The sequence below is a fragment of the Coturnix japonica genome, chromosome 15 (assembly GCF_001577835.2).
Source record: "Coturnix japonica isolate 7356 chromosome 15, Coturnix japonica 2.1, whole genome shotgun sequence".
In the NCBI taxonomy this organism is placed as follows: domain Eukaryota; kingdom Metazoa; phylum Chordata; class Aves; order Galliformes; family Phasianidae; genus Coturnix; species Coturnix japonica.
Window position 1 is genome coordinate 6246533 of NC_029530.1, and position 24009 is coordinate 6270541.

The following is a 24009-nucleotide window of genomic DNA, read 5'->3' on the forward strand; positions in this document are numbered from 1 at the left end:
GCAGCTCAGCTCGCTGTAAGGAACAAAGCATTGGAAATAACAGGAGCTGCAGGGTGGGAGGAGGTGATGGGCTGAGGCTGAACTGGCGTGCAGCAAGTGAGAGCCTGGCTTCAGCACAGCCCCAGCCCCCTGCCCATGCTATTAGGGAGCACAATGGGCAGCTCCCTGCATTGATCTCACTCCCTCGTGTCCCTGCTGCCCTGCAAAGCTGGACAGCTGACCCCAACCTGCCATCAGCCACCAGCGCTGCCTCTGCCAAAGCAGCACCAGGAACCACCACACTGATCCATTGCTCTTCAGGTTGAGCAGAAGGGCCTTCAGAAAGGAAAATAAATAAATAAATTTCCCCAAACCACATTTTGGAAAACATTTGCAGCTGCCTGCAGTGACACATCAAGGGCAGCTGGCAGCCTCCGCAGGAGGAGCAGCTCTAGGATGCTGTGCTGCCTCTCACACAACATTTGCCATCCTTCTGCACAAAAGACAGTACCCAATACACCCCCCTCCAGCCCCAGGGCAGCTTGGCACTGCTCAGCAACAGCCCTGACCCCATTAGCAAGACATGGCCAGGGCAGCGGCTGCTCCTCATCACTGCATTTTAACATGACCCCTTCTAAACATCCTCTCTCCCATGTAACCATTAAGCCTGGAGCGCTTTACTGTCCTACCCCAAAAGACCATGTTCCTCTTAAGCAAAGCCCTGGAGGCGATCCTGAAGGCCAGATGCAGCTCAAGCAGCAAAACACAACGGAACCAGCCCAGCTGTTCACTGCTAACAGACGGCACAGCAGATTGCAGCAGAAGATTCCTGAAGACAGCAGGCAACGGCATCTATTTTGTGCTTTGCTGCTATGCCAGAACTCCCTCCTGTCCCTCTCAGGCTTTTCCTCCAGCTCTGTGCCTCCTGATGGAGCACACATCACTGCAGGAGCTCAGCCAGGAGGGAGCTGAAAGTACTGTTCAGTTCACCTAACCCCAACACAAGCCACAAACAAGGCAGAGTGGACTCTGGCTGCTGACACAGAGATCTTGGATGAGTCTTGGAGACTTTTATTTTCACAGTGATGTGCGTGTATGTAGCAGCGGCAGTCTCAGAACACAGCACAGTCAGATGGCAGGATTCATCACACAGGACTAGCAACCACTGCCTGTCCCACCCCAGCCACTAACAAGGGGATGCAAAAGCAGAAAGACAAGTGCCAAGGAACTATAAAGCCTCTTTGGTCCCATCAGTTTAAGGGGTTGGCACCTGCCTTCTCAGCCAATGGAGTGCAAACAGAGTCATGAGAAGCAGGAGGTGAAGCACTGTACTCCAACAGGAGGGGAGGGACATAGGAAGCTGAAGAGCAGAGGGGTGTAGTGCATTCAGGGCCCACAGGGGAGGCCAGAGGGTTGCAACACCTTTCTGCTTTCTGGTGGGCATCTTGGAGGTAACACTGAGTAGACATGCATGGGCAGAGGGACAAGGATTTGCCAAATACAGCTATGGAATAAAACCTACTGACAGCTACTGGAGGGGAGTAAGGAGTTTTGCTGCACTTGTTCTATTCCAGTTAGTCAGACAGCTTGCAGGCTATTAATCAAGATAAGGCACTACATTGCAGCAGGGAAACATTTCTGTATAAAGAGGTAAAAAAAAAGCCCAAGTCTGACCAGGACAAGCACAGTAACAGAACTCAAGGCAAGTGCAGGGTTTGAAAGCAAGCACTGCCCAGTAATCCATGGTCCTGTGTAGCTCAGAGCAAGGAGAAGTTCTACTTTTGGTCAATTCACTCCAGGAGTCTCTGTTTGTGGTGGCAGAGCACCACAAAGAGTCCTACAAGTCAATGTAAACTGAACACCCCAATACAGCTATTTTCTGTCTTCAGTCTTTGGTACGTGCTAACATCAATGACATCATACACAACGTGCTGTAGGAGCAGGGCAGTAAGAGTGCTCCTTCATCAGGGCAGGCTGGAGGATCACAGTTAGCACAGAGCATTGTGCTTACAGAACAAAAGGCTTTGAGAATCTGGTTACTGGAGATGCACCAGCTTTCATTATTGCTGAGATAAACTACCTCAAGTGCATCAGTTCAAAGTAGGTTCACTCCATGCTTCAGCAGCTTTTGCTTGGCTTTGTTTGGCAAGCTGAAAGCACTGTCCTGAGGGTTGGGAGCACCCGAATTGCGTAGTGGAGCACCCAGCTGCTGGAAGTAGGTCTCCTGGACAGGGTTCCGGCAGGCATAAACTGCTGTGGAGGCATTCCTGGTGAGACAGGAGAGAAAGCAGAAGTCAGGAGTTAGAGTTCTGTGCTCACAGTGCTCAGAACTGGAATGCTCGTAGCACTGGACTCCCAACTAGTTAGAGGGACTTCAAGATCCATCTAAACCCTGCAATGTACTGCCAGAAGGCCACAGGGAATCAGACCCTTCTTCTCAAAGGACCAGATCTTATTAGGAAGAGCCATATCCCTCATGGTGTGTGACCTGCTCGGCAGAATTAACACCTAACTCACTGCTGCTGTCCATAAGCAAATCCCAGCACAGCACCCTGCAGCAGGAACCACACGGGGTTATTTAGTCACATGCAAGATGAAATGAAGACACTGATCAGACACTGTAACCAAACAGGCTCAAGTCATTGAGTAAAAAAAGCCAGCACTCAGTGTTTACCTGTGAGAGAGTTCGGAGGAGGCAAAGCAAAGGACTCTGCATTCCTCCTTGACAGCGGAAAGCAGCAACTGATATGTTTGCTGACACCCTCCTGTGACAACTCTCCATAAAAGAAAGCAGTTTTAGTCATCTTGTTACTCAGCCTGATTCACACACAGAGTTGCTTTTTTTGGGGCAACACAGAATGCGCCAGCTTACCCAGTATCAGATTTAAGGAGCCAGTCAATCTAATACTAAACAAGGAGACTCCAGCTTTGAAGCATATGATTCACATTCCCTTGGCAAGCATCATAAAAAGTGAAGCAGTAATTCCCAGAAGCATCTTTATTTCATCACGTTCTGAACAAACAAGCGTGGCCAGGCAAGCAGAATCTCTGCTCACACAACATAACCACCCTCCTTGAGGATGCAGGAGCAGAGTGCTGCAGCACAGAAGCAGCCTTAGCTGTGGGTGCGTGGAGAGGCTCTGACTGTGATAAGACCATCTTGCTTGGCGCATCACAATTGAGTTTGCCACGCACATTACTGTGTGTTTCCAACTCAACAAGCAGTGCAAGAAAACAAAATCTAGGTTGCCAATTCTGTGCGCCTTTGGCTCGCAGCCGAGACACAAATTTATTAGGAACAGCTATATTTAAAACTGTCTCTTAGAACCTTATGGTGCCAGGATCTGATAATATTCTAGTATTATATCTTAATCCAAACCCATGGCACAACTCAGCTGTGCCTTCAGCTCACTCACATCAGTGCTATTTTAGCTTATTAGCACACGGATCACACTACAGACAGAATATTAAGCATCTGAAGAGCAAGGTGCTTAATAAGGAATCAGGGAATAAGGTGACATGACTGACCCCTGGCTAGAGACTCCACCGTGATGGCAGCACTTTCCAGACCTCAGCAAGCAGTCAGAGAACACTGATACAGCACACACCTACTTCATGTGCTACACAGCAGCCCTGTGCCTGGATGAGGAAGGAGCAATGAACACACCTTACCTAACAATCACTTCTGAAACAGTTGGAAGCTGATTGAAGTCAGAGTGGATCAGTGTGGCAGCCCTCAGGAAGTGCCGATCCAGAGGGCCAGGTGGATGGGGCACATTGGCTGCAGGATATAAGTAGGGGGCTGTTAGAAGCCTGTGCTGTGAAGAAGAGTGCCCCTATTTCCTGAGCAGAAAAATGCTGTGGATTTCTCCCATGCTCCCTGTGTATCAGCAGAACAGACTGGATGACACCCTAAATCCCAGTGTGATCTGAACAGTCAGCATCTGCATATTGCTTATCCACACACAGACAGAACCTGGGGTGCCCCATTGCCTCTGCCCACGTATACCCAAACTGCATGGGTGCAAGGAAGACCTGAGGTATGGTCACCTGCAATCACTGGGGTTTCTCTCATTCCCTAAGGTGATTCTTCTAAGATGCAGAGAGCCAGGCTGCTGTCTGGGAGGCTGCCAGGGAAAGGGAAACATGAGAATGAACAGGAGCAGTTTGTGCATAGGGCTTCCTGCGTGCATGTGGTCTGCCATCAGCCCAGGGCAGCACTCTTCCAACTGCTGGCTATCATCAGCTCCCAGATCTTGCTTCTCCCAGCTAGAAACCACTTAACACTGATGTACCATCACTCGGGGCCATTTCTTAAGTATCAGCTGTACCAAATTAGCAAACTGTGTGACCAAGAAGCTGTCTGAAACACAAGGAAAGGTTACCACCAAACAGTCCAAGTGCAGGCTTACCTGTGAGCACATTCTGGATGCAGTCATAGTGAGTGAAGCTGTAGGTTGTTTTGGCTGAGGACAAAAAGTCTTTGGGCAAAGTCTCCCTCAGATGAACCTCAAGGCCATTCAGAGAAGCCAGACTGCTGTGGTACTGTATACAGGGTGAAAGGCATGTGTTAATTTACCATCAAACATTACCCATCCAGGGCTTATTTTTATATCCTGCCCATGACTTTCTTCAGCAAAAATATTGCTCTGCTGTTCAGCTTTAAACCAGAGAGATACAACATGAGGTGCAGATGTACATGTCTGGGATGGATTTAGGTGCCTGCAGGGTTTCCTGCAGCACTCTCTCTGTACCCCAGATGCAAACTCCTAATGCCTGCTGCCTGAGCATGGAGGCTACAGGCAGGCACTGGGTTATCAGTAGGAGGGAAAAAGCAAATAAATGCATAGTTTACCTGAAGGCAGTGACAGCCCAGCAGGGATCTGCAGACCTGAGTGACACACTCACACATCAATGCAATGGCACACAAGGCAGGGGACAGGAGCAGGGTTAGCTACATGAGGGCCTGGTGCCCTCCACAAGGCTCTGGACCAGCAGTAGGACTGCAGCCTCAGGGCAGTGGGCAGATTAACTCCATTATCTCCCTAATCCTCCAACCTCACTCCCTCCCCATGGAGGATCAGGACTCCATCCAACACAACACAGGGTCTGCCCTTGACCCCAGGTTGCAGGACAGATGTGCTTTTCTGTGCAATGAAGAAAAGGGATAACACCTTCCTACAACCATGCACCAGGACCAGGCTCCCTCCTGCTATGCAGCAAAGGTCCACACCAGGAGCCGCTCCGTGCTGCCTGCTGCTTGCAGCTGCACAAGTAGCATATTTTACCTTCTTTGGTGTCATTCAGGGACCTCAAAGCACTCGACAAATTAACTACAAATAAGCTTTGACAACCCTGAGAGCTGAGGGTCATTTTTAATCCACAGATAAACAAAAGAACAGAGAGGCCGAGGTTGTGCCTCATGCCCAAGCACGATGCCAACAGCAGCCTGCAAGGTCCCAGCTCTGTGATCTGGAGCAACGTGCTGTTCCTCCTTGGACAGCAGGACTGGCAGCACTTCTCCTCCAGGAAACAACACCTGAGTGACAAACTGAGCCAGGGTGGGCCCACCGTGCTCAATGCCGGTCATGCTCAGGTTTTGATGGGGAAAAATATATGCAATACATGCCTGTCACCAACAGCACTAGCCCAGTCTGCACCAGGAAGGATGTCCAGCTCTCAAGCCAGCAATCCCTACCTGCACACACCCTGCAGCCTCCTCCCTTCACCAGCACAGGCACAGCACAGCAGGAACTGTGCAGCCCTGATCCAAACAAGCAGAATGGAGACAGGGCAACCTGACACAGCTGCTTCAGGAGGTGAAAGCTTGCTAGCCCCTGCAGCAATCCTTCCCCTAGCAAGGCTTGTGTTCTGTGTATCCCTCTGCGTACAGTGGTCAAAGATACAGCCCCCCCAAGCCTCAGATCTCAGTAACAGAGAATAACCTTGAGGCTCTGCCAATGCTGGGAGGCAGCATTAGTCTGAGCTTTCCACCTTCCAGTCTGACAGCTAAAGAAATGAGGTTGTTCCTATGGCAACTGGCATATCAAACAGGCCTCTGCAGCTTTGACTCAGCTCCCTGGCTGAGGCAGAGGCAGGGCATCGCTCTGCAGACGAATACTTCACAGGGAAATGCCGGGAGCAGGCACATCCTTCCCCCGCACCCGTGAGCAGCTCATTAACTGCACTGCACTGCTCAACAGGGAGCTGCACACAGCAGTGGAGTCATCATGGATAGCTCTGGTGCCTCACCTGCATCGAGTGTTCTAGTGCCACCCATCACTCCTGTTGCAGGTCCCTGGGCAGAGGGGAGGGGAAGTGAGGAGAGGTGAGGAATAGTTAGGCAGGTGGGGTGGGGTCCAAGCGGGCTGGGGGGGGTCTAGGCAAGCAGACTCATTTAGAGAGGAAGCATTGCTGGGAGCTGCTGCCAGATACATCTTTTGCTGGTGCCTCCAGACAGAAGCTGCGATGCACAATGTGGAGATTAAACAGAGAACATACCTTGCTTTCCAAAAAGCACTACAGAACTGACGGGGTTTCCAGCAAATCCCAAAAGCAGCATGGCCCCGTGGCAGCCAGCAGGATTGTCTTACACTTGCACTGACACGTTCTGCTCAGGAGCGCTGCACGGGTGCTAACACACAATAACAGCTTTGGGTGCCACCCGTGACAGCGCTCCCACCTCTCAGGCTGGCTCCTTACGCTTACTAACAGATCTGAGTTCCCTCTGGTTGTGGTGGCTGCTCAGCAAAGCAACTCTGCCTTTCATGATACAAAGTGGGGAAGAGACGGGGACACAGATTCAACACTCACTCTCCAATACCAATCCCCATTCCACCAGCCCAGCAGCTGTGAGAGACCTGCAGGTGTGATGGATATTTCCTACTTACCACATCCTCAATTGAGCTCTGGTCATCTCGGAGGCAATCTTCAGCTAACAGAGAGAGCACGAGCCCCTTGATGCTGTGGACATACAAGCTCATCTGAATGAGCTTGCAGTGCTTGTCAGACTCTCTGCCCTGGGTTGCCAGCCTGCCTGCCTGAGGCCAGTCCTGTTCCCCACTCTGTGTACAGCCTGTGTTCTCTGCTGGGGCACTGGGCAGCCCCTCCTGAACATCTGCAGCCATCAGCTGATTCTTGCTTCTGAGCTCTGACTGTGCAACAGGGCTTGGGCAATCCAAGCTCCAATGGCCACTGGCTGTATCACTTTTTGCAGAAACACTATTTTGGCTCAGAGTCTCTTGTTCGTCTTGTTCACTTGACTTCCTTCTGCTCAGCTCTTGGGCAGCAGAGCAGGTAGTTGGACTGGCATTGCCTGCAAGACAGCTCTGAAAACTGTGTTGTTCAACATGAGAGTCCACAAGAGATTCCTGAGTGCTCTGACTCTCCTGTTCCTTGGCATATGGGTTTGGAAAGGAAAAGCCTTCCAGATATGAATCTGTAGTTTGAGCATGCTGAGCAGTATGGAGCTTGGAAGGGCTCGGCAGCTCTTTTACGTGTCCATCTGATGAGAAGGATGCTTTTCTACTGAGCTCTGACCTTTCGTTGCCTGGGCTACTCAGTTCTGCTGTTGGAGAACTCTTTTTCCTGTCTTCCATTCTGGGGAAGCCCTTCAAAGGAACTGAATTTGCAAAACTGCCTGATTGCACATCATGTGGTGTGGCTGCTCTTGAAGCTTCCTCAGTGAGCACAGAGATATCATTCAGGTCTTGGTTTATGTGAATTCCTGTCAATTCTGAAATTGCTGGGGAGCTGAGGGTGTTCTTCTCTTCTCTAGGGCTTGCTGGGGCCGTGGTTGATCTGGCAGGAGATGACAAATTGATTAAACTACTGCATTGCTCTGTTTGGATTTATTACATACCTAATAATTTTTATCACTTCCAGCTACAAAAGAACATCTACCTTGGTAAAGGACAAGGTATGTTCTAACACAGGTGAAGAGCATGGGTCTCTTACATTGCAAACTCCCAGGAATGTTACTCCCTTATTCACAACGCACAAAGTCTTAAAGAACAGCACTGTGAATCAATTAACAACAGAAGGTTTGGTCTTGGAAGTTTTGCTTTAGGCAACTTCATAGCAGAGACATGGATACCTGAAATTCTGCCCAGCCTCAAAGACCTCAGGCAAGTGCAAAACACAGATGCTAGAGCCTGAATTAATGCTTGAGAAAACAACAGCAATGGCTGTGAGGACACAGTGTTGCACGTTGTAGTCCCTTGTCCTAAAAGCCTCTTCCTGCATCACACTGCTTTCCTACCTATTCATCCATTCCACTCGGAGCACTGAGACTTCATCTTCTGTTAGGAACACTGGGATGATACGGACACCCTGCGGCAACAGGGAATCTGCAAAGGCAATGGAGGTTTGAGAATCAAATTAGCATGCCCCAGCATAAGGAACAGAAGCTAAAACTCCACCCTGTATCCTGGGGCATCACAAGATGACTGTGTCTGACCAGGTGACAATTTCCCATTCTCTTCAACTACATAGTATCTAAAATGGCACATTTTTCCCTTTTTCTTTTTCCCCCCCCACTTCTAACTGTCCTGGCAGAATATCTATTCACCGATGCTCAAAAACAACTAAAGGCTTGGAATGAAAGCATCAGCCATCTGTTTCCAGGGTTCCATCAGTGGCCAAGTAGACACATGGGTAACTGGAATAAGAGCAGGCATGTTGGGCATCTGCAGAACTCGCAATTAAACTCAAAAGAGCAAACCTCCTTTGTTTAGCTGAAGGATCTAGTTCTGATTACACAACGCCCACTGGCACATGCTGACTAGCAGCAGCAGTACTCCCAGGGATATGCTCATGCATTCAGCAAGAGCTTTGACACAAATCCCAGCTAACTGCCTCACACTCTCACTGCAGAGAACACAGCCCCGTATGCTGCTGCTGGGCGCTTGACTATCAGCACTCTGCAGCTGGATGCTCACCAGGCTCCTGCTGCTCCTCACCTCCAGGCTCACTCTGAAAGAAAAGTCAAGAATCAGCTCAGTGCTCCCAGGACACCCCTTTAAGTCTCCTCACAGAACAACGGGGGTCCTGTTTGCGACTACAACAGACCCTAGATCACCCCCTTCAGCAAATGCAGTCCTCAGTTTACCGGGTTTGACAATGATTTGTTCCTTATGTAGTTCTCAAAGTCAAAGGGACTTCCCAAGAAACAAAATAGAGCTGGGGAAAAAAAACATTATCTCCTATTACTGCCTGCTGAGCACAGAAAAACTTGGTTCTCTCAACCTGAGGGAGTAGAGAGGTCTTCCTCATGCTCAGTCTTATATTTTTGAAGATCTTAAACCCCATAAATAATCACCTCTGATAAGGGCAACAAGAAGTGATCTGAACCTTACTCAATTAATAAAAGCTCTAAACATCAGCATCAATATTTGTTCTCAATAACTGCAACGAGCTCCCAGATTATCTACACAAGCATAGATCTGCATGCAGAGAATGCTCAGCAACATACCTGGCCTGAAGACTCACTGCCTTGGAGGAGAACTTTGGCAGTGAGGGGAGGAGGCAACTGGGTGCTCACAATCCTAGAAGAGGAAAGCAAAGTCATACATGAGCAGAGCACCACTTGCACCTTTGCTGAGATCTGCATTCTGCGGATCCTCCAAAAGGTTCCACAGGAGGGGAGATTTCACTGAAGCCTCTGCAGCACTGCAGTAAGGCTCAGAGAACACTGACAGTGTTTGGTTAAGAGAAATTAAAGCTCATGCAGACAGAACAGCAATACAACACGAGGCACTCTGGGAATGCAGTGCTGTGAAAGCATAGATCTAACGTGCAGGTTAATTCTCTGGGTCATGCCTGGTTACTTACAAGCCTTTGTAGGTAACGCAGCCTGCAAAGATGTGGGGAGACCGCTGGCAAGTCTGCAAGATGAGAGCTGCTTTCAGTAAAAGCAGTGGGTCCACCTAGATACAGAGAACCAGAAGTTATGCCAGAGAGCTCTTGGAAATACTCCAAATAGCAAAGAAAAATAGAAACATTGGCACTAAGGCAATGACAGAGCTGTACACTGCAGAGGACAGATTTTACCTTGGTTTTATCCAGATTCCAGAGAGAATTGAAAATCTTGTGGAGGTCATTGGTGCTTTTTTGGATGTATTCAATGTATCTGTCCCACAGCCTGTTTAGTTCCTCCTGAGAAAACTCCTATGGACAACAAAAATCCATATGTGAGTCCTCAGTGTACTCACAGTGGCCGCATGCAAACAGTCTGGGACAGTGTCTACAAATGGCAAAGCTTATGAGCATCAAGAGGAAGACAATACGAGGAGAAAACTACTTTATGAACATCTAGGAAACATCAGGCAAACATCTACATAGCCTTGGTGGAACAGGAGGATGGGCCTGTACGTATCCAAGGATTACAATGTGGAAAGTATGAGTTTAGCCTGATCCTTACAGAGTGATCCTTCCTCATAGGAAGACAGTATAAGGGAATAGAACAGCATGTCTGTACCAGGACAGAGCCTGGCCAATATTGGAAAGGGTCAGAGATCTGTTTCTAACCACAAACATTACAGCTGCTGATCCCTAGTTACCATGTAAGCCTGGTGCACAGGTCCATTGTAGAATGTGAAGAGGCTGATCAACTGCTCCAGAAACCGTCTACAGCTGATATCAGGGAGATCGACAGCACAGCCCAGCACCTTTAATGCAGAAAGTCACAAATGATGAGCATTCACTGCTCTCAAGCAAGTATCAAAGGTACACAAGCAGTTTTGTAGCAGGCAAACAATCCCCAGATTCACAAGTTGAATGAAAAGGAAATCCAAAGATACCCCAGAAGAGCCCTGGCACAGATAGGATGAGTAAAAGAAGCTGGCAGTCCAGTGCTTTACACACCCTCCCTTTCCATCACATCAGATGACCTATCTCAGTGCTAAGCAAGCTAAATAGCACTGCCAATTATACAGGTTCAACTGGCCTTAGTTCAGTTTCCCAGGGATGGTTTAGGGCGCTTTTGTCATGACTTTACTGCACGCAGCTCTTTATATGCTAAATATCTGTTAACACTGACAAAGCTTTGCATCAGGAATGCTGAGGGTTAGAAAGTCAAACAGTAACACATCTACATAGGGAGACCAAGTTCTTATTATAACCTCTGGCACACAAGCCTTTGTTCAGTCGTTGCTAGTAGCCAATAGATATACATAACTACAAGAGCCTTAACTTTTGATAGGCATTGCCAGGCATGTATTAAGAACATGTGTTGGTTGTGAACACACAAATGAAGTAGGTAAAGCCTTTTATAAACAGTTGAAGTGACAGCCCTTACACACTGTGGTAAGCAAAACCTAAGTTACCTTGCAATGAAAAGCTGTGCATTGCAAGTTCACACCCTAGCTCTCCCCAGGTCTATCTGTGAGCTGGCCCATACCCTGAAAAGGAAAAAAAACCCTCTTAGTTTGATACAGCACTTCAGACCTTCCCCCTGTGTTAGCTCCGTGTTGCCTCCAGACCCCAGAACTCACCCACAGGTAATCTCCATCCACTATAACTGCAAACTTGAGCTTTCTCAGGCGAATAAGGCTCGGAGGAACTCCTGAAATCTCAGTCATGCAGTGAACCACGCCAGCAATCTGTCCACACAGCAGCTCCTGCTGGTCAGGGAGAGTCTGCCAGGAAGGAAGAAAACAACAATTTACTTTTTAAAAGGGATTGAGAAGGGGAAATAATCATAATGACGTCCATAGATTCAATGTTAGATGAAGTAGAAGAAGAAAATCTCAGCACCTGCAGCCAAGGGAGCAGAGTGTGAGCACTCAGGGCAGCTCTGAGCTCTAGGCTCATCACCCAGCTCCAACACTGGCAGCTTTCTAAGAGCTTTTAAAATCAATGGATGAGAACTAAGGCAAAATTCCACCTGGTAAAGCCTGACTCAGAGTTATCAGTGTGTTCTCACAGACACAGCCCTTACCTGAGGGGGATAAAAATAACAAATCCCAGCGCTGGTAGGATCCCCCTCCTCCTTAACCTTGGAGCCATCGTAAAGGAAGAAGTAATTCCACCTAGAAAAGCATTGACAGAGGTGAATAAAACGCTTATAAAGGACAACGTTTCTTCCCCTTTTACCTCAGGTACAGCAACACGGGCTGCTATACGAGGCGTTCTAACGCGCAGAAGGTGCCAAGATATTAAAAGGAAGCCCACAGGGCCGGGATGAAGAGGGTTCGGACCCGTGTGGGGACGGTGGGTGCTCACCACAGGGCCGGGTTGTGCTGGGGCCGAGCCATGAAGCGCTGCGGCCTGGAACACTGCGGCCTACTCGGCCTGAAGCGCTGCGGCCTACAACGCCGACCGACCTGAGACCAGCCGCTCCCGCTCACCACCATGAATCACATGACCGCCTCACATGATCTCACCCCTACGGCGGCCCTAGAGGGGTAGAGTGATCACATGAACACAGCTCCTACGGTGGCCGGGAGGAGCCGCATGGCGGCGTTACGCGGGTGGTGCGCGGCCGGAGGGAGGAGGAGGAGGAGGAGAGTGGAGGAGGATGGTGCGGCGGGGATGAGGAGGCTGCGGGATGCGCGGTGAGTGTGCGGGGATTGCGGCTAATCACAGAATGACCCGGGTTGGAAGGGACCTCAAGGATCATGTAGTTCCAACCCCCTGCCTGGCAGGGCCACCCAACATACACCTTTACTAGATCAGGTTGCCCAGGGCCCCGTCCAACCTGGCCTTGAACACCTCCAAGGACGGGGCATCCACAACCTCCCTGGGCAGCCTGTTCCAGGGCCTAACCACTCTCCTAGTGAAGAACTTCCCCCTAACATCCAACCTAAATCTTCCCTCTTTTAACTTAAAACCATTTCCCCGTGTCCTGCTATTATCAGTCCTTTCCAAGAGTTTACTCCCCTCCTGGCAGTAAGTTCCCTTCAGGTATTGAAAGGCTGCAATGAGGTCACCCCGCAACCTTCTCTTCTCCAGGCTGAACAAACCCAACTCCCTCAGCCTGTCCTCATAGGGGAGGTGCTCCAGCCCCTGATCATCTTCCTGTCCCTCCTCTGGACCCTTCACAAAATCTCCATGTCTTTTTTGTACTGAGGGCTCCACACCTGGACACGGTACAACAGATGGGGCCTCACAAGAGCAGAGTAGAGAGGGACGATCACCTCCCTATCCCTGCTGACCACCCCTCTCCTGATGGAGCCCAGGATCCCTTTTGCTTTCCGGGCTGCCAGAGCGCACTGCTGACTCATGTTGAGTCTTTTGTCCAACAGGACCCCCAGGTCTTTCTCTGCCGAGCTGCTCTCAAGGACAACTCCTCCCAGCCTGTACAGGTGCCTGGGGTTCTTCCGGCCCAAGTGCAAAACCTCTTCCTTCTATCAAACCCCGCTGACCATCATGTTTCACCCCGCAGGGACGAGCTGCTGAGCTCCGGCTTCTGGGAGGCGAGCGCTGGTGCGTGCAGGGAGAAGAAGGAGGAGGAGGGTGGTAGGAGGAGGAAGGCGGAGGCTGATGGCTGTTCCACTGCCCACAGGAGCCGTTCGGGAGCTGCTGGGCTCGGGGCGGCCATGGAGCTGTGTGTGCTATGGGTTGGGGCGGTTTGCTGCCTGCCCCGTTGCCCGGCTGCAGCTGGCCTTCCTGCTGCTGCTGCTTGAGGCGCTGGAGGTAAGTGGCCGTCGTGTCTGTATCATGTTTGTACCGCATCCCACGTCCATCTGTGTCCATATGCGTCTCTGTCCTACATGTCTGTGCCCTACAGGTGCCTCCCAGCCGCTGCTTCCTCTTCGACCCGGCCTTCTCACAGCTGGAGCTGGCAGCACTGCAAGAATTGGGGCTGAGTCTGCTCACAGAGAATGAGGTAAGAGAACCCCATCTCTAACCCCATGTTACCAAGCTGTGTCCACACTGTGACCATACTATCCCCCCACCAGGAGGGAAAGCACAGTATAAATGGGTCTCCCACGCTGTTCTATATGGTGCACTGCGGCAAAGCATTGTACAACAACCTGCTGTGGAAGAACTGGTCTGTTGGCGCCCTGTCCAACATGGTCATCATTGGCAACAGCTTTAAGGGCATCGAGGAGAGGTAGGTACAGCCCTACAACCCATTTCCAACATTGCTGTCCACTCCTTGCTTTCTTTCTGTCACAGCTGCAGCCTCTTCTTCCCTTTTCCATTGAGAAAAGTTGTTTTCATGGCAATTTCATGGTCCTAATTTACCTCTTCTTTTTTATAGGCTGCCATCAAGAGTATTGGAGAGAGATTACACTTACATTGCAAAGGTAAGAAGCACCTTTTAAACACAACACCACTATTTGCATTTACCCAGCACCTTATTGTGAGAAGCAACATTAATCACAACTTTAAAGCTGAAGGTGGTTGTTTTTAAAGCCTTGGGACCATTTTATTATCTTCAGAACACGTTGCAAAGAGGGGCACAGTTAACACAACACTCCCATCTTTCACATAAACTTGCACAGAAGTTCTTTTGCTCTGTGTTTTTCCAAATGCTCTTTAGGTTTTAAAAGGGGTGGAGGAAGTTGCCCTCCCTGCTCATCCGCGGTACTTGGATACCTTTAACGACACCTCCATCCACTGGTTCCCTGCATATAAACTGGAGAGACTCTCAGCTGAAGCTTGGGAGTTCCTGGAGGAGCCGACTTATGAGGAATGTGATGACTTGGAGATCATCAGGAAGGGGGAGGAAGGGAGCCAGCACAGCCCTGCTCCAGTGCAGGCCTAAGTTCTGCCTCTTCCCTCGGTCCTCCTGCACAGCCAAGGTGACACTCAAGCACTGACAGCACTGCTGCCAAAAGCAGCACCTGAACACTGAGCTAGATGGGACATTTTTGTATCATAGTGATTTTTTAATAAAAGTAAAAGCTCCACTTTGACTTACACTCACTGTATGGGAAACTGGTCATCACAGCCTGAACCTCTGATTAAGCAGCTGAGGCAAGTGTCGGGTTAGCTGTGGGAGTACACCATTGAGACAGTAATTACCACTGCCAGGGCACTGCCGCTGTCAAGTAGAGCTGCAAAATCTGTTGGTGGAGCGTTTGAGGCTGATCTACTGTTGGCCCTGCCCTCACTTGTTTAGTGGTTTGAGACAATTATTGCTGAATCTGTATCACAAGTGGCCATTACACAAGCATTGGAACTGCTTGCTCCTCCCCCTTCCTCCCTTTGCATTAGCTTCTACGTATCATTTCACCTCTTGACACTGTTGCAACAGCCAAGAAAACAATCCTGGCATCCAGCTGCAGTTCCACTGTTTGCAAATCTGTAACGTCTTTATTCTAAGACGGTTACATGGAAAAACATTACTAAGATCACCTTCACAGTTTCAAGCAGGAGCCTCACTTGGCCATGTCAATGAGACTCTGGAGAGAGGTTGGCACCCAGGTCTTTTCTCCTTGTACAAATACAACACCTCTGTCAATGTAAATCACAATCCGTCCAAACGTATATAACTGTTTCCCTTCGTGTCGCTTTCCGATCACGGGCATGAAAACAATGTTGTGTTCCTCTGCTTTCGTCTGAATTAGGTCCTTAAAATTCATTGGCACAGAGCTGGCTGCCATGCCTATGCCTCGTTGAGCCATGTTCTCGGCCTCTCGCCGTTCCTGCATGGCTTCATACTGAAAGTCTTTCCTCCTTTCTGTGTGAGTAAGGTATGCAATGTTCTCCCGGGCACCTGGCTGCATGTAGCCACCTGTTGGGGAGAAAAAAGTGTGAAAATCACATGTAAGGTTTATGTGGGGAAGCTCCAGTCCAAGATGCATACAGTGCTAGATTCAGCGAGGCTGAGCTGTAGTGTTCAGAATCATCCTCCATACATTTACATTGCTTGCATTCACAGTGTTACTGTTAATACAAAGACTACATAGATGAATCAGAGAGCTGTAGCTAAAGATACAGGACCTGATGTAGTCCCAAACTAAATCTGAGCATGCACAGGAAAAAATGCTACACTGACAAAGGTCCAGAGTGAATACATCACAATAAGCCACCTACCAACACTGGAAGAGACAGCCCGGTTCATGATATCAAGAGCTTCATTGAATTTGTCTTTGATGGATGGATGTGCCAACACTTGGTCTGAGAACATGGACTTCCAGCCCAAGTACCACTTTGTGATCTCTTCGTAATTGGGGCTATTACTAAGCCAAGAGCACAGCACCTGCAAAACAACATGAACAAATTCAACAGGATAGGTACATTCAGGGAAGTAAATTAGCTTGTTTATGACTCAGCGGAGCAACAATTATTAGGTCAGAGTTACTGAAACACTTCACTTGGAATCACAACTGTCAGAAACAATTCAGCCCTGTTCCTCACCTGCAGCCATTTTGGGAAGAAGTGTTTCTCCAGCAACCCAACAAGACTGGAGACAGAAATCATTCCTTCCCAGTCAATCACCCAGTAGAAGGCATCCATGTGCTGCTGATGAGGGTTTATGATGAGTTCATTCAAACACATCCCTGGAAAGAGGAGAAGAACAGTTAAAGGAGTACCTGACTTACCAGTGCCCCAACCCATCTCACAATGAGGTATATGTGATTATTGCACCGTATTACTTCCAGAATCTTTAAAATGTTTGGCTGATCCCTGCCACCAAAACAGTGCAATTCCATTTCCCTCAATTACAATTTACAGCCAAAACTGAGAAACTTAAGACATTCAGCTTTTTTCCTTCTTTTCTGGATCAGAGCCTTACAGCCAGATTGCACGGCTAAATGAAGATTGCACGGCAAATCTCATAGTGAAAGCATTCACATTAGCAAAAGAATTAAAAATGCCTCTCCGTTGTCTCACCAAGTTTAGGCACAATGTTTTTGACCATGAAAGCCTCCCATGACCCGGGTGTGAACACATCCTTCCACGGCTGAAGGATAAGTTTGGCTGAGGAGTCACTGGGATGCCATTTCTGCAGCGCGTTCGCCAGCTTGTTTCTGATGGGAGAATAAAGTGGTTCCAATCGTGCCTGCATCAGGGGAAGCCAGGGATGGATCCAGGAATGGATTGGGACTGTGTCTGTCAAAGGATTCCAGTTTTCAACCTTAAGGCAAAACACAAAAGAGGTTTAATTTTCTATTGGCACAAAGTCTTCCCAGATGCAGATAACCCCCTAAACCCAAAATACACTGACAAAGGCAACAAGCTGGTATTGCGGAAGCTGCAGTTGATTACAATTCAAACAGTGGTTCAAAAGAAGGTTTCATTCTAGTACAGCTCTCTTAACTGACCTCTTTCTGTAGTTTGGGGAAAATAAGCTGATCCAGAATGTTGTCCACTATCCACACAGGAATGATGTGTACCCAGCTATCCAGGAAGTCCACCATTGATCCACAGTTCCTTGGCTGCCACTGCGCCACTATGTTTCTGACATATGGCATCCAGATTTCCCACATCAGTCTGGAAAAGATAAAGAAATCAAAGCTAAGCTTAAAGCTCAAGCCTCAGGCCTAGGAAAACTAAATGGATAACTGTTATTTTAAAAGCTGCTTCCTTGTATATAGCTGACAGCTGGATTCTAAGAGGCATCTCAAGAGAATTATCTGGAAAGTATGCTTCTATCTATTCTTCACCATCATGGGGGAAAGTGGCATTTAAAGATACTAGACAAAGTACAATTGGATTTGTTATTTACCTGTGAAAAGCATCCGTTGACAGGTCCTGCCCACCGTGTGATAACAGCTGGTCATTTTCCAAAAGGCTCTTCCACTTGGCTATAATCTCTGTACCATATGTACAGTCCTGGAAATGATATGGTTAAATGGTATATGGTCTTAATGGCTTTCCATTCATTTCAGTTAATATCTACAAAGAGCAGGCTGGTTGCATGCTCAACTACAGGCAGCTTTTTCATATGTTTATCTCACTGCCACGAACACAGGGTTTTATTTGGAGCCTTCTTTTCTGCTCTCAAGTGTGAGGAAGGGTGGCTTTTTACATTTCCTCTCCCAGCTCATCAGGAATTTTTGGGCAAGGAGAGGAAAAAGCAAGACAATAAAACTACTTAAACCATCAAAAGGGATCTGCAGATAAATCACACTAATATTCACCTTGAGGGGATCCCAGTTCTTGAAGTAATCTTTCATGAGAGGATAGACTATTGCTACTGCCAAGTCTACCCTATCAGACATTCTGTACTCTTCATAGTACTTGTCTTGAAGTGTCTCAAAAATCTTTGCACACTCATCCAAGGTCAAAGGATTTTCACAACCAGGCTGCATCCGTCTCTCACACTCTTCCACCATATCCAGGACTTTGCTGAGATTGCTAATTGCTGTCTCCTCATGTGAGAGAATTTCGGACATCTTCTGTATCTCATGAGTCAGGTTGACTACCATGTCTCTCTCATATTGCAGCTGGCGGTCGCTCTGGATGATCTCCTGCTCAGTGATGTCAATGAGAAGCTGTAAGTTGTGCTCCAGCTCAGGCAGGGCAAATCCCTGGGGCTTAGAGTCTTTGCCCAGTGGCTGCTGGGGATTGTCATCAGGAATATTATGCTTGTGGCTAATTTGACTGTAGCTGTAATAAACCTTTTGCTCCCGGCCCGTCATATCTATAACCTTCCAACAAACAAGAAAAAAAAAAACTTGTCTTAATAAAATGCAATTCACGTTTAAAGAGACAAAACACCTTATTCCAAATTGAAAATTGGAGACTGATTCAGCAGCCTGGTAATAAAATCTGGTTTTGAATGGGGCAGCCTGAGAGTACCTCTGAAAAGACCTGATTCTGATGTGAAGATTTGGAGTAAATGAAGAACAACTTGAGGTTAGAGCTCGAAGATTCTACATCTGATCTCAGCTTTACCATTTTACTGAGTTAATCTAAGAACAACAATTACACACAGCTGCAAAGAAGCCTTGGGACTTGCTGATTTACGTGAATAACTTCATTAAGTGCATTAAAGATGAGTTCCTTACAGTCTGAAAGCTCTTCTACCTAAAAAGTACTGTGTGTTTAGTTGCACGGTTACAATAAGGACAAACATGTTTACAAAATCGAGTGAGCTGTGACAAATGTGAAACAATTAACTTACAAAAGCAAACAAACAAGAAAACTAATCTTTTCTCAAGATCAAGATGCTCTTCGAGGACAAGTCCAACATTGCAGGCTACGTTGTGGTCTATTAAATGATTCAGTAATGAATCTGAACCCTTGATTTGCATGAGGCTGTAGACAATAGTTGTTAGAACGAACTTCTATTAAGCTTACCGATTGCCTAAAAGTATTCAACACTAATGCAAACAAATTGAGTTGCTTCCCAAAGATGCCATCACTTGGTTCATCAGCCTTACCTTGACTTGAGAGAGCTCCTTCTGAGGGGTTGAAAGCTGTTTGTTAATCCTACCCTTGGCTTTCAGTTCTTCTACTGTTTTATAGCTGTATTTGGGCTTTTTCTTGCCTCCATTAGGATCCTTCCGCCACTGACTGAGTTCTTTCTGAAATTCCTAAACAAAAAGGAGAAATTACAATTGCTGTTCTCAATGCTTCAAATTTGCCTGTTTTCTATGGAAAAACAATCAGTGGAGAACGCTATACAGCAGAACAAAAGGGAAAGTGACACAGCAGAGCAAAAACTGGCTCAAATGCCATGGTCCAATAAAAAAGCCTTTTCTCAACACTACCACAACCAGAATGTTTCTGATCTTTCTTCTTTTTACACAAAAGACAAATTACTTATCTGGGGGAAACTGAGGATGGGATTCTAGCAATGCTACAGGAATAATATGAGGCAGAACCAACATAAAGGATGTTACATTGACAAGAAAATATGTTTAAATGAAATTCATGTTCTGTGTTTTTAGTTTCTTACTTAAAATGAGATTTATTTCCTCTCATACAAAAGCTGATTAGATCTGAATCTTGTTTGCACAATACAATAGGGTAAACGGGTGTACCAGGGATCACACAAATACCTCTTCAGCTTCTTCTTCCGAGTCAACAACAGGGAAGTCTTGCAAAGACTGGCTGGTTCTTTCAGAGCCATATGCTCCCACAGCTCCTTTGCCTTTTCTTTGCTTGGCCTCAATTGGGTTAATAATACCTAACAAGAGATCAGTTAGATCAGAAGGAAGAAATTCAAACGAGAAAGAGCACTTGGCAAGAGAAGCAAGAATTTACATAGAAGCCACTTCAAGATGCCAGTTCTTCAATGCAGTTTCTTCTTCAAATTATTAGTTATTAATAAACAACCAAATACAGGATCATGGTACCTTGAGAATTCTTTCCAAGACCTCTTCCAGGGACATAACCCATCTTCTGGAGAAGTTTCTGCCCAATTCCCTTTGTATGTCTCTCCCAGCTGCCAAAATCCATGAAAGATTTTGTGCCCCCTACAAAACCTTTCTGACTGGGCTTGAAATTTCCACCCTGTAAGAGCAAAAAACACAAACAAGTTTTAAGGTGCTGTAATAACAAAGCTCTGTGGAACTTCACTCTGTCACAAGGTACTTCTGCAAAGCAATTCAGCTGTCAACACACTGCATCCTGTTTCTCCAGCTCCCTATGTCAGAAAGCCACTTTTGTGCCCATGGGAGCTCCCTGTTGTTTAAAAACTTTCCAAATTAGATGCCAGTTTTTAGGCTCTGTCAGGGACTTCACTGAAGCTGCTTCCTAATTGTTTTTGTGCTTGACAACTGGAAACAGACCCACAATGGAGTGACGTTCCCAGGGGTACACAGCAGTACATCAGGATATCCATGAAAATAAAAACACAACCCTCAAATTCATGCCATAACCCACGTGCTACATCAGTGTTAATTGGTTCTCCCTTTAGAATCATAGAATTACCCAGGTTGGAAAAGACCTTGAAGATCATCAAGTCCAACCGCAGCCTAACCAGATGCCCTAACTCTAAAAACCCTTTACTGACCTAATCATATCCTGAGGCACCACATCCAAACGGCTCTTAAACACAACCAAGCCTTGCGGCAATATCAGGAACCTAACACCTTGGAGCCTATTCAGCACCATAACCCTAATTCTGTAAAAGGGAAGTATACTATACTAATCCACACTAAACTTGCCCACATCTGGCGACAAATGAAGGCACATTTCTTTCAGAATAGCTCTGTTTATACCGCAAGAACCTCAGAAATTATCCTCTTAGAGCTCACGACAAACAGATCATAGTATCCACTATCTACAACAGAAATTCACTACAAGAATGACTCCAGAGTGAGGACCGTCGGCAGACCTCAAGGAATCACCCCCACCTGCCATAGCAGGGCCACCAAAACAATAACACAACTTACATAGATCAGGTAATGCCCAGTGGGACCCCGCTTTACCACCTGCCTTGGAAACACTACTAAAGACGGGCGCATCCACAACCTCCCTGGGCAGCCTTTTCCAGGGCCTCAACCACTCTTACCTAGCTTAAAGAACTTCCCCCTAACATCCCAACTGCTAATACTTCCTCTTTTAACTTAAAGACCTAATTTCCCCGTAGTCCTGCTATTGATCAGCCCTTCCAAGAGCTGTTACTCCCTTTCTGGGCAGAATAATGTTCCCTTCAGATATTGGTGAAAGGCTGCAATGAGGTCACCCCGCAAACCTATCTCTTCTCCAGGCTGAAACAAAGCACCAACTCGCCTCAGTATTCCCTCTGCGCTCACTCACTGTTTTTTCAACTGTCTTCGGCAACTATTTCCCATTTTAGGGATTTTTCCTCCATGGCTACTAAATGGGGCTTCTCATCTTCATCAGTAGATTCCCTTCCACACACCGAGACTCGCTCAAGCCCGCGCTCTCCGCCGGCTTCATTGAAGTTTCACCGCGGTGGGGACTCGGTCAACCACAATCTCCAGCCACTTATCGAGGGAGCGGTTACCTGTTTATCATTCCTCCGTATAGTGTAGAGACTGAACCAAAACCTAAGACCTGTCGAGTTCTTCAAACGATGCTTTCCATTGACCTCTCGAAGACATAACATCGGTATTCCTCCTCCTTGGTGAAGATTGAGCTGAGCAACGTGTTTTACCTGTGTCGCGCATATTGATAACACTAGGTTCTCAGGCGAAAGATAAAGGATTTGTGGGAACCACTAACTCCACTTCGAGCTGGTATAACCACGAAATTGTAGGCGTTATCTGATAACAGCTAGCTCATTTTCGATCGGTAAATCTCCAATTTATAGCCATCTTGGTGCTGTTAATAAGTTTTACCTGTATAGTAGTAAAGTGCTCTATGTGCTTGTTTACAAACGTAATAACTACTACGGATTCCTATCCTCACTTAAGCTGTACAGCAAAGGCAATACGAGCGTTTGTGAGACATAAGGGTAGAGAACGGAGTCATATATGTAATTTGAGACCCTTAAGAATCTAGAGGTAAAAGGCCTGCTATGTATAAAGAAAAGGGGGAATTGTAAGAGTGAGCAAGAGCCACCAAAATGGATGGTAAAGGTAACACTCTTGCATAGAATAGAAAGGGGAACTTTCACAGAAACCAAGACAAAGGGTAAACTGTAGATAGTGTACCATTCTAAAAGGGCAGGGAAAAGGGGAATTACAGACACTTAGTCGAAAAGAAAAACCAGAGAAGAGGCGGCAATAAGATAAGAAGTGTAAAGATTAGATACCCCCGGGCAAGGATGATCGCTGACATGGGAGAACGATACCAGCAGATAACACCAAGTAAGAAAAAAAAACAGGCAAGAATTTCACCCCAAAAACAACGGCCAAGGGTCACAGAATCACAGAATGACCCGGGTTTGGAGGGACCTGCAAGGTTCATGGGAGTTCCAACCCCCTGCCTGGCAGGGCCCACCAAACATACACCTTTTACTAGATCAGGTTGCCCAGGGCCCCGTCCAAACCTGCGTCTGAACACCTCAAGGACGGGGCATCCCACAACCTCCTGGGCAGCCTGTCCAGGCTACCACTCTCCTTAGTGAAGAACTTCGCCCCTAAACATCCAACCTGAAAATCTTCCTCTTTCAACTTAAAACCATTTCCCCCGTGTCCTGCTATTAAGGGGCGGGTCAGTTGGAATGGGTCAGGGGGAATGAAGGAATGGGTTGCGGGGAACGGGGAGTCATAGGGAACGTAATGAATATGTAATCAGAACTGGAGAGAGGAGACTATCTGATTATGTATTAGCTTAACCTATATCTATAACACACTTTATTATTACCCCACTATACCCCACAACCCAACCCCCTGCTGCCCTGACGCCCTTTGGGCCTATGTGACCATCCCCCATAGCCCGGCCCGGTCCATCCCGCACCGCTTGCCGCCGAAGCTGGGCCTCTCATCGTCCGAATCCCGCTCGGCCCACACGCCATAGGTGGCCTCCTCCTTGGTCTGCCGGTGGCGATGCCGGTGTGGGTTGAATTCGTTCTGAAGGTCCCAATCCGACACTTCGAAGTTCTCCATTTCCACTCCATCCTCCCCGTCCGTGCCGTATAAGTGTGACATCGACATGATGGATCCGAGCGACGACCCGGCCCCGCTCCAACCTACCGCTCTTTATGGCGGCGGGACGGAACCGAACCTCATCACTTCCGGCGACGGAAAAATACGTCACTTTAACCATGCCCTAACCATAGAGATGCTGGCTAGAAGGAACGCGCCCCTCTAGGCCCCCTGTCGAGTGAGCAGCTCCTCGGGAGGTATCCCGAGAGGCAGCTCTGTGACATTAAATCACTTCTCTAGTCATGAGAAACGAATCACAGAATGACCCGGGTTGGAAGGGGACCCTCAGAGGATCATGTAGTTCCAAAGCCCCCCTGGCCTGGCAGGGCCACCCAAAAATTACACCTTTACTAGTCAGGTTGCCCCAGGAGACCCATACGACCACCCATAAGATCGCCCATAGAGACCCATAGAATCCCGCATAGAGACCCCATAGATCCCCATAGATCAGCGTTAGCCCAGGCACGTTCCAACCTGCCTTGGAACACCTCCAAGGACGGGGCATCCACAACCCTCCCTGGGCAGCCTGTTCCTAGGGTTCAACCACTCTCCCTAGTGAAGAAGCTTCCCCCCAAACAATCGCAACGCTAAATCTTCCCTCTTTTTAACTGGTAAAACCATTTCC

At 47.7% G+C, this 24009-nt stretch overlaps 3 protein-coding genes across 9 annotated transcripts; 1 reads left to right on the top strand and 2 right to left on the bottom strand.

The window, feature by feature from the left end:
• Positions 1-1016: 1016 nt before the first annotated feature.
• On the bottom strand, positions 1017-12435 carry HPS4 (HPS4 biogenesis of lysosomal organelles complex 3 subunit 2). 6 transcript variants are annotated; one of them, XM_015878319.2, is made up of 13 exons: positions 12202-12435; positions 11918-12008; positions 11472-11615; positions 10539-10646; positions 10030-10146; positions 9811-9905; positions 9452-9524; positions 8919-8952; positions 8240-8327; positions 6870-7779; positions 4392-4524; positions 3652-3760; positions 1017-2246 (listed from the first exon to the last, which is right to left on the bottom strand). In XM_015878319.2, exons 1-13 carry the CDS (start codon positions 12330-12332, stop codon positions 2075-2077), a joined length of 2205 nt encoding a protein of 734 aa, XP_015733805.1. In that variant the 5' UTR covers positions 12333-12435; the 3' UTR covers positions 1017-2074. The 6 variants fall into 6 exon arrangements, 5 of the variants coding, with proteins under 5 accessions (XP_015733805.1, XP_015733807.1, XP_015733809.1 ...); XM_015878321.2 differs by having other exon boundaries at positions 12303-12337; XM_015878323.2 differs by having other exon boundaries at positions 12177-12321.
• SRRD (SRR1 domain containing) lies at positions 12414-14837 on the top strand. 2 transcript variants are annotated; one of them, XM_015878326.2, is made up of 7 exons: positions 12414-12533; positions 13364-13404; positions 13484-13614; positions 13709-13807; positions 13881-14035; positions 14186-14231; positions 14468-14837. In XM_015878326.2, exons 1-7 carry the CDS (start codon positions 12433-12435, stop codon positions 14690-14692), a joined length of 798 nt encoding a protein of 265 aa, XP_015733812.1. In that variant the 5' UTR covers positions 12414-12432; the 3' UTR covers positions 14693-14837. The 2 variants fall into 2 exon arrangements, with proteins under 2 accessions (XP_015733812.1, XP_015733813.1); XM_015878327.2 differs by lacking the exon at positions 13364-13404 and having other exon boundaries at positions 12420-12533.
• On the bottom strand, positions 14325-23485 carry TFIP11 (tuftelin interacting protein 11). The gene is made up of 12 exons (XM_015877684.2): positions 23197-23485; positions 22449-22452; positions 20181-20337; positions 19884-20011; positions 19263-19415; positions 18018-18527; positions 17603-17709; positions 17199-17367; positions 16768-17011; positions 16291-16433; positions 15967-16132; positions 14325-15664 (listed from the first exon to the last, which is right to left on the bottom strand). The coding sequence occupies exons 1-12, from the start codon at positions 23391-23393 to the stop codon at positions 15309-15311; spliced, it is 2334 nt and encodes a 777-aa protein (XP_015733170.1). The 5' UTR covers positions 23394-23485; the 3' UTR covers positions 14325-15308.
• Positions 23486-24009: the final 524 nt, after the last annotated feature.